General features: G+C 44.8%; 1 protein-coding gene across 1 annotated transcript in view; it reads right to left on the reverse strand.

The window, feature by feature from the left end:
- Nucleotides 1-1,444: 1,444 nt before the first annotated feature.
- The window catches only part of PELI2 (pellino E3 ubiquitin protein ligase family member 2), a 160,608-nt gene continuing 151,408 nt past the window's right edge, over nucleotides 1,445-10,644 (reverse strand). Inside the window, exons 5-6 of the mRNA XM_019518420.1 lie at nucleotides 10,028-10,216; nucleotides 1,445-4,437 (exon numbers count right to left, since the gene is read on the reverse strand). Of these exons, the coding sequence (XP_019373965.1) occupies nucleotides 3,871-4,437; nucleotides 10,028-10,216 (756 nt within the window). The 3' untranslated portion in view covers nucleotides 1,445-3,870. The remainder of the gene's footprint in view (nucleotides 4,438-10,027; nucleotides 10,217-10,644) is intronic.

Genomic DNA, 10,644 nt, shown 5'->3' on the forward strand with positions numbered 1-10,644 from the left:
AAATGTGAAAAAAAAAATTACACACACAGACATACAACACCGTCTCTCAAAAACTGAGACTGCACCCTGGCCAGACCCTTACCCAGGTGCCTCATATTCCAGACCCAGGAATGAAGAGTACCAAAACATTATTTTGTTCAAAACAGCAACAAGCCTCTGTGGGTCTTGTTGCTAAAAAGGATTCTTTTAATTTCCAAGTATACTGGGACAATCAACTCTAAAAGATGCATGACAAAAAAAAAATTCAACTCAGCTACAATCATGTACTGGCTTGTTTTTGCATCAGAATTGGTTTGCTGCTCCTAACAGAGCCAGTCTGTTGTCCATGGCTTTCTCCTCCTTTTCCCACTTCCCTCCCCACCATCCCACAGAAAAAGAAGAAAAAAAGGAAAGGATTTGTTCCCTATCTACACCAGGCTACCCTGAGGCACAAAATTACCATTCTTCACAATTAAAAATAGTCAGGATTAATATGCATTACTCTACCAAAAATTGCTTAATTTGGACCAAAATTCAAGAAAAGTAAGCTTAATACTGAACTCTGAGTGTTAACTTTAGCACGCTTTCCAAAAAGCTGCTTAAAAAGAGGAGAATGTTCGAACTCCAGCTTGCACAAGCTGACAAGCAGAGATTTAAGGGGCAGAAAAAGACAGACAGACTAGATAAATACTTTTGAGTTAGCTGTGCTTCAAATAGCTCTAACTTGTACTCATGTGGAGCTGACAAAGTAACTGGTAAAAAAAAAGTGCTACTTATGCAATATTTTCTGCAAGTTCCCTTTTTATGTGGTGGGGGGCTGGCTGGCAGGTTTACCCATCCCTGCGACAGGACACTAACACCAAACAAATCTCATTAATCCAGAAAGAAATGGATTTTCCTCCAAGCCACTTAACTCCACACAAATGCAGGTGTGGGAAGACACTCTTGAAACTCCAACCGCTAGTCAGGGAAGGATTTCTTGGAGTCAAAGGAACTTGTGTAAATTGGTTTCCCAGCCAAATAGGACACTGCTTCTCTTCTCGCAGTTTTTCTTGCGTTAGTTCAAGCCTGCAGACAACAAGAATGGAGGGACTGTACGGTCCCAGCTGGGACACGGTCTTTAAAAGGGATACTGCAAAGCTAGTCATTTCAGCATCGTTCACACTCTAGCAAGGTGCGTTTGCCAATACTGCAAGTCAGAAGAGTAACTTGTTAAAACCACTTTGCACAAGTCTGTCAGTGCCAGGAAACGGGGGGGGGGTCAGTTCCCCCATCTAGGTTATAAAGACAAAGAAGAACAGAAAATGATTTGGTTTGGAGGTGCTATGGAACAGTACAACTGCAGATTATTTAATCCTGGTGGAGAAACGATGCATGCAATTCTTGAGCAGACAAGCCTAACAGAAGGGTTACCATCTTGGTGTACTGTTGGCCTAGGAGTGCAAAGATTTTTTTGGGGGGTGGGGAGGGGGAACCACCTACAAACAAACTCTAAGGCTCTGACTATCAGTGTTTCTCTCTACTGACAATTATTAGGTCTTGTGACATGGAGACAAGAATACACGTTTTTACCTGAAAGTGTGATTTCACTTGTGAACTCTTGTGACAAAAAGATCCATCGGTAACAAAGTCCAGTACGAACAAGGTGGAACCTGCTTCCACAGATGAGGTATATGCTCAGTAGAAAGGATGCATATGGGACCTGAGGAAATTATGCTGAAGACAGATTAGGGAAGAGGCACCCTCTTATAGTTATGCCGGAAATGAAAGCAACTTTTTTTCCCGTCTGGCTGAATTACCCTTCTTGGTGGAGCGTTAACCACAAGGCTGCCTTGTGGAAGTAAGGACTCTGAATACAGAATCACAAGATGATCTCAGAGAAAAGGCACTAGGAAGAGGCGTCGAGTTCGAGGCGAACAAGATTTGCCCTATTTCCAATCGCTGAGTGGGACGAGCAAACCGGACCATTTGGGATTTGTACTGCAGAATAAACAGAACGTTAACAGCAAAAAAGAAGGATGCTGAAAAACTAAGCAAAAGAAAAAGTAAAGCTATTTTCAAATTATTAAAATGCTGAATTTTATACAGCAAAATTATATTAAACAGCAGCAGACAAGGTATGTCCTGTCTCCATAGGTGAAGGACATTTAAAATGTTTAAAAGGTTAACTATAAAACAATTTTACAACCCAAATATGAACAGGCCAATTCAAGTATATATATACACAATATATTAAAATCATATAAATTATATATTTATACAAAGGGCACAAATATAGCAAAAAAAAAAGCTGCAATCGGTTTAACAGAACTGAGTTTTGAGTAATCAGTGTCACTTCAGACGTGATGATTTTCTCCCAAAGTCTTTTTCAACCTGGATAGATTGATACCTCAGATACTACGAGTACAGAGAGCAAGGATCAAAGAATTATTATTCTAAATGAAATAACGCTGACAGAGTGGTATGGTAGATCTCATATGAAATGCTGATTTAATTATTTCCACAGTAAACATTTATTTGCTCTCTTAAAAAAAAAAATAGAAATTTCAAATCATCTACTGCAGATGTACCACTCTGATGTGTGTATTTAATGATTACATTTGAATTTTGTTTGATTTACAAACAATTATGCGGGGGGGGGAGGAGACCAGCACTTCTCAGGCTGCAAGGAATGGTGACAGGTGGCAGTAAGTCAAAAAAGGAATAAAAATTGCAGTTAGAGTAGGAAGGATGCTCTCCTTACAGCACTGTGGCTAGTAAGTGAGCTTAAAAAATAGTAGCTTATTCTCAACTAGACTTTTGTATTTCAAAAGACAGCAGTATGTGGCCCCAGGCCAGTGAAGCACTTAATACCAGTAGTTCCACTGAAGTTAATACGGCTATTTATGTTTAAATTTAAGCACATGCCAAGTGCTTTACTAGATTCAGGTCTATGTGCATACGTTCTGTATAACAGTACCTCAACTTTCTTTCTATTAACTGCAGTGCTACCCCTTCATTAGTACAGTTTTAAAGGGTTGCTATACCTTCATTAACCCAATTGCTCCAGGCATGCAAGTAAGCAGCAAGGGGAAAACTACACCAAGCAGAAAGAAAGCAAAGGCAGAGCTACAAGTATACAGAAAGTCTTGTAAAAGGCTTAAACAACAGCATGTAAAAGTAATTCAGTTGCACCAGATGCAGGTTAAAAAAGATCAACTGTATATCACGAATACTGGTTATCCACTATACTGAAAGGAAATCAAAGCAAACAGGAATTCCCCAGTTTCAAGTAATCCTCAATCCTTTTTGGTGAGCTGTATTTTATCCTAACAGGTAATTTTAACAGCTTTATATATGCAACAATTTTTGCAGCTAATCTTTCATGTCTCAACCCAAATTGACAGTTGTGTCTTGTGAACATTCACCTGCAGCTGTCCGTGCATTCTGCGTTGGCTCCTTGAGAAACTGTTCAAGTTAATAACATTGCAAATGAAAGACAAATTACATTCTGCATGTTCTTTCTTGATTTGAAAAATAGGTTTTAAAGGCTTGTCAAAGTTTAGATGAAAAAACCCTTCCATTAGAAAATCCAAGGATTAAAAAAATCGTTAAGACATCTTTTTCTCTGATCAAGGGTGCTAATAAAAAGATTACAAATATACTACAATTTGACTGAGACAACTTCATGAATATGCCGCTGTTGAGCATGCAACACCACTGATATCTGCCAGGTTCCAGGTATCAATGTATCCCCGTGTTAACCCCACCCTTCAACATCCTCCCCGACAGCCCTCCCCCCATCACCCGATTAATAACATTATAAAAATGTAAAATCTAGAGTTAGTGGCAAAATCTTCACAGTAAATTGTTAACAAAGAAAATGTTATTGTGGTCATCTGCAAAATGGTATCAGTCAACTGGACCCTGGAAAATTAGCTTGACGCAGTTGTGCTCCCCAGACAGCTGTGCTGCACAGAAAGGGCAGGCGGCATGAAATGCATGAGTACCGTGAGGCAGTGGGATCTGAGACCAGTATTTTGCCGACTTCTCAGAGCACACGTGTCCACAAGGGGTGAAAGCATGAGTTGGAGGACCGGCATCCACATAAAACCCTGCCTCGCAACCAAGCCAGAGAGGCACGTAGGGCCCAACGGTTCTGCACATGGGACACTCCCGCTCATTGGCTTCTGTGTCACTGCGATGTCCCCAGTTATGATACCCGTGAACGTGGCCACAGCTGAGGTAAGCCCAAGGCTGTTTCTCTTCCACCACATCTTTGCGGTTAATGCTGGGAAACGCTAAAGTGTTCAGCCCAACGGGGCACTGTGGCCTGGCAGCGTTTATCTCCTGTCGCAGGGCTTCGATGTGTTTCTGAGTCGGGGTGTGAAAGAGGCCATCCGCTGTTCTCCACAGAAGGGTGGCTCCGCACAGGTCAATGAGAGAGCCATCTTGTAGGACGTTGGTCTCGTTTTCTACCTGGTGACAGAACATGAACAGCAGTTAGGTCCGAGATGCAGCTTTTACAGAATATAACAAGGTGGGTGAAGGACACTTTTTCCTCAACAGTGCCCTTCCCTGTCAGGCTGCTCTCTGTCTCACCACTTCCTTTCACTCCTTCATCTCTCAGCATCCATCAGCCATCTCGCCTTAAAAGCCCTTTGGAGCAGACAGTCTTTTGGCTCAATGCTTGTCCACGTGGGCCTGGTTCATGATTTGAGCTCCTAGGCACTATGGGCACCTAGACACGTGCTGGACGTCTGTTCCAATGCATGCCAATTAGCACACATCGAAGCAGGCTTGATTAACAGATTCATAGACTGAGGCCGGAAGGGACCTTGGAAGATCACTGGGTCCAGCTCCCTGCACCAAGCAGGAAAGACAACTAGGGTCAGGTGACCACAGCAAGGTGACCGTCCAGTCTCCTCTTGGAGATTTCCAGGGTAGGTGACTGCACCGCCTCTAACTGAGTCTGCTGGAGCATGCTAATTAATCGAGTCTGCTGGAGCACAGCAATTAGCACGCTCTTACAGTCTCTGTGTCACATGTATTCAGCATCCCCATGCTTCAAAAAGGCAGCAGGGGCACTTTAAAGCTTGCTGAACTAGCTTTAGTTCAAGCGCCCCCATGACCATTTTGAAGCGTGGGATGCTGAATGCACGTGATGCTGCAGGCTCTTTAATTAGAGTGGCTCTCGGAGTTGCTCTAATTAAAGCACCCCCTCCACCCCGGAACATGTGTAAAGATGCCCTATGGTAACAAATAATGCTACAGTTTGTCTGCTGTAACTCTTTGAAAAAGCTCCCAGAGTATTTGCAGACCAATTTGGAAATGTCATCCCCATTCTTGTCTCCTTCTACCCCTTTGATGAGTCATTCTCCCTCCTTTATCTTCCTAGCCCTCCTGATCCTCTTTATGGCTCCCTGTTCCACATAAGGCTGGCCCTAATCAGGTTTAGAGAGTTGCCACCCAGTCAGTCAGGGTGCCTGCCAGTTTGATCACTCCTTTCAAGTTGTTGGTTGCATTTCTTCTGTTGTACAGGTGGGCAAGTGGCAGATAACAAAACAGATGCCAGTCTTTCCCAATTCACTCCACCTACTCTGACATGTTTCCTTTCACTGTGGCAAGCAGAAGATCTTTATAGAGGAAAGCCCAGAACTCCAGAAGTGCTCCATGCCCACAGAGCAGTGGTCTCCAACCTTTTTAAGTAGAAGATCACCTTTGGCATTTAAAAGCAACCCAGGATCTACCGTGACCTGCCCCCCACTCCCAAGGCTGTGGGGAGGGAAGGGGGGGGGCAGATCAAGGCAGAAAAAATTATTTGGGGGCACACCTCCCCTAGAAGGTAAGTCTCACTGGCTGGGGTCCCACTCAACTTACCCCTGCTCCTACCTCTGTGGCACTGTCCCTCGCCACAGGGACCTCGATCTAGCCCTCGCCCCTTCCCTCCCCCACGAACTGACCTGCTAGGCTGCGGCGTGCGCATGCATGCACACGGGCACTCAGCCCCCCACCTCTGCCTTGGATCAACTCCAAGAGGCTCTGAGATCTACCGCCAGAGGCTCCAAGATCTACCGATGGATCAAGAACCACTGGTTAGTGACCACTGCCATACAACAATACTGTTCCATGGATAGGGAGCTTGACTAGCAGCCGGGGATAACTTTTCCTATATCAAGGTCAGGCCCCTGTTTATCAGAGGCCAGGGTTTCATCAGCAAAATCCCTGTGTGGTCATCATTCTTGAACCCAGATCTTCTCTGCAGGCACAAGCAGTACCATTTCCAAGCCACTAAGCCCAAGGATTTCCTTACATTTCTAATCCAACACCAGTCCTAGATGCTGACAGTGTGGAGTGAAGCCTTGTTTTACCTGTATACTGCAGATTCTGAGAATCTTTTTCATGATTAGGACAGTACATTAGGGTTGGTGCCAAAATATTTGCATCATGCAGGCATTTTTTTTCCCTCTTCTAAATTCTTGGGGGAAAACACCTCACTTCAATGTTTTGCTAGCAGCTTCCTCTGCAAAATGCTGAGGATTTAGCTATGCTGAAAGGTTAGACTGTTTAACTTACAGATATGCTGAATGTCAGCATCATTCAGAGAATGTGGATTTCCTGGTGCCACATGTATTGACAACAATGGATTTATATTATGGGACGTAAAGGTAAGCCTGGTCAATTAAGCTACCCAGGGTCCTGGAGGTAAATATTAAATGTTAAGAATTTCTCAGGACTGTTTGGAGCGTTATAACCATTTACTCACTTTCACAAACTAGTACATGCATAGCACTAAATAAAAATGGAAGGATGGCAAGTGCTTAGACCACAAACAGAGTGGCTAGCGCAGGGGTGGACAATTATTTTGGGCAGAGGACCGCTTACAGAGTTTTGACAAGGCACTGAGGGCCGCATGACAAGCAGCCAGGGGCTGATAAATATTACTTTTCTAAGTTTTTTAGGGGCCCTGCGGGCTGGATAGAATGGCCTGGTGGGCTGCATCCGGGCCACATTTTGCCCACCCCTGGGCTAGTGCTTAGACTACTATTAAGGCTTAGTGCCTAAGCCTTGGCTGAAATGAGATATATTACATGTGTGAGCTCGGACAAGTTACCTAACCCCTGCCTGCTTCAGTTCCAGTGGAAACAACTGTACTCTCTGGAGGATCAACACATGAAATGACTGTGAAGTGCTCAGATACCTCAGTCATGGGACAAGCCAAGTAGCTAAGCCAGAGAGAAACACTTTGCTAGCTCTTTGGCATTACAGTGTAACATTAATGGAGAGGTAAAGCTCACTGCCTGATTTTCAAGAGCAACTAGAAGCCATGGAGGAGGGTAATGGGGAACCAGACCTCTAGTGAACATACGGACATCTAGTACACGCTCTTGCTGGCTATAGGCTTCCTGTTTCTGACTTCTGAAAATAAGCAGCTGCTTATTTATGCCATGCTTCAAGAGATTACACTAATCAAACATAGTGCTTTGATAGAGCTTTTTTGGACTTGTTTTAATGTCACAAACACATAAGCGGCTTGTGCTTCTGCTATCACCTTTGGAGTGTGGATTGCTTATTAAAGGCAGTGTATGACGCTAATGGAGAACCGACGGGCTACTCAGGAGGGAGAAGCATATAATTAACCCATCCAACCTTACACACTCAGTACTGCTATACCAAATATATACCCTGGACATTACACTGACCACTTCAGTCAGCATCCCTATGAGGAAAACACAGTGGAATGACCTATTTGGCACTGTATTTTAACCTAGCCCAACTTTGCACAAGGCTTAAAGTACAGTAAGCGATCTCAATTAATACAAAAAACCTGGCTAATGATTCAATAGTCCACTGAGAAAAGCAATTGATATTAAATGACACAGGTATAGAGTACAGCGATTACATTAGAAATCCGCCAAAACAAAGAGCATCTCATTTGTCAGAGCATTTCTTTGCAAATGGAAAAAGGAAAGGTTTCGTTGTATGATGGATTAAATGCATTGCAAACTATGCGGACTTGTTTTTACAAACCCAATCAGAGAACACTGATCACATCAATACTAAATAACATGCCATATAATTTTATTGAAATGAGAATGCAAATAATTTTGGATACAAGAAAAGCTACTTATTCATTTTAATGCTGCCTTTTTTTAGCAGCACTAATAAGGTGCTTTGCTAACCATGTACAAAGGGTGCAACTGCAACATCAGTTGTCCTGGTCCCCGGGGTGATGTCTGCCTGCCACCACTGAAGAAGCAAAGCAATTTATACTGCAGTCTGCTTGCTGAAAGCAGAACAGTATTCAACCTCTGTTTCTCTCATTTCTTTTAGCAGTCAGTCTTGTGTACAAACCACAAAATTGGAAAGTCAATTTGGCAGTACTGGGCAACCACCTTTGACAGAACAAGGAGACCAGAAGGTATCACAATAACACTGCAGAAGACAAAATTGCGTCACAACCAAAAAAGACCAGCTTCCCAAATTGTTTCTAATACCCACCCCCAGCTTTCAAAACCAGTGCGGGTGGAGGTGGGGGTCACTGTGGACACAGATCAGATATTGGTCTTTTTTAAGGATGTTTAGGAATGCTCGACATTTTCCCCCATGCACTGAGAAGTCCAATCAGTCTCATATCATACCTTAGTTACTCATCAGAAACAGAAACATTTTTGTCTCAGCATTCTTACTGGCTGCTTACTGTTTCCAAAGAAGGCAGATGGCATTACTCGGACCTGTAAAGCCCTGAAGTATATCAGGGCCCACCTAGCCACGAGATCTCCTTCCCTTCTGGCTCATAGTTGAAACTGCTTTGGCTCCGAGTCAGGTGTTTGTTCTTTAAACTGCATTTTGGAAGGCCAAATGCACAGTATCCTCCTTCCAAACTCTTCACCGGTCTCTCTCTCTCTCTTCTGGAAGGGGGTACCTTGCGCTCAGCTGGGATGGGATGGGGCTGCAGATGGGCGGGGAGTGGTGTCTGGAAGGGATGGGCAGACGTTGCCAGGATTGCAGGGTGGTGACAGAGCAGGCCTGGGGCTCAGGCAGAACCATGATCCACTCCTTGCACACCTGTGACGGGAGGCAGGGGCATGCAGATCGCGCCCCTGCACCAAGCCCCGGCCCCATGCTGTCACTGCCCCATGATCCTGACCCTGCCTACCTGTCCTGCTTCTGGATGCCACTCTCTGCTTACCCGCCCCGTGGCAATCCCACCCATCTGACTGAGTCCATCCTGCCCATGGTGGTCTGGGCTGGTCTCCACGGAGAACCCGCTTGCCTGCTCGCTTCACCTGGTGCCCCCGGCAGTGGGTGTGGGGTGGACAGGCCAGGGTGCCCAGGCAGTGGGGCTGGGTCCAGCAGCAATAGAAACACTGGCAGTGGCAGCTGGGCAGAGTGAGCTGCCACTGCGGGGGAGCCAGGTCCAGCCACTGCACTGACCCTGCCATGCACCTGGGAGCAGCAGGAGTGGCTGCACATGCAGTAGCCCAGGTTGCCCCCATGCCTGGGCAAGGCAGGGCCAAGGGACCCACCGCAGGCCAGACAGAATCCCCTGATGGGCCAGATTTGGCCCACAAACTGTATTTTGCCCACCCCTGCCCTGTGTCCTATTACAGCACAGGAGAGCACATACCACTCAAGAGTGAGAGTTGTTTAGGTTTTACAATGCACGTGTATTTTGGCTGAAGACTGGCAATAATGGAAAATGCAGATACTGCTCTTGTGCTGACAATATAAACCGCAGCACAGTGCTACAGAATTTCCTGTGCCCCGAGTCTGCCAGGGAACGACAAAAACTCTCACACACGGGAAAGACTCTTTTGTACCATGTACCTAGATCACCATACTTCTCCACATCAGGAAAACCTTCTGATGCTAGCTTTGGTTTCATTTAAAATACACCACTTAAATTAAAATATGCCACTTAGGTTACAGCCATTTAACTTCTGAAACCTCAAGTAGGGATATTTTACCAACACAAGCATGAGCTCTTATCCTGTCTTGCATCTCTTGAACTGCTCTGTTGGCTTTTTGATTTCATTTAAAATATGGTCATGTACTTTGAACTTACTAGCTTCCCCCTCTGTTGGGCAGATCTGGTTTCTCGTAGAGTATACACATCACCACAGACGGAGATTTCACGCCACACTCCAGGTTTAGACTCTTCTGTAAAGCCTCCTTTTGGATGCATGACCAGCACGCCATTGGTTGTTAATCCGTCCATGTGTCCATCAGGGTTTTTCCATTTTGCTGCTTTTTCCTACGTGTAGTAACACAATAGAGAGGCAAAAAAGCACAACCATTTAACTTCTGAAACCTCAAGTAGGGATATTTCACCGGCACAAGCATGAGCTCTTATCCAGTCTTACATCTCTTAATCACCTGCCAGTGAAGATGTGGTAATTACTGTAGCTTGTCTCATAGTCAGCACAATTTCTTCACCTACCTTTAGGCTTGCAAGGTATCTGTATGTGCTCTGTCTCCCTGCAGGAAACCTGTTTGCTGGAAGGGACCAATCTGTATGTCTGAGCCTTGTCCAGACTTACTGTTAAGGTCTTCAAGAGACTGCTGATGTAGGAATGATCTGTTCTTGTGCAGGCTGTACAGGGGGTGGTGAAAGAGCAGCACTGATAACTTTGTGCTGCATTTGACTGTGGATCAAGAACATATTAATAAGGACGATGGATT

This window comes from Gavialis gangeticus, unplaced genomic scaffold (assembly GCF_001723915.1).
Source record: "Gavialis gangeticus isolate Ggan-Ray unplaced genomic scaffold, GavGan_comp1, whole genome shotgun sequence".
Taxonomy (NCBI): Eukaryota; Metazoa; Chordata; order Crocodylia; family Gavialidae; genus Gavialis; species Gavialis gangeticus.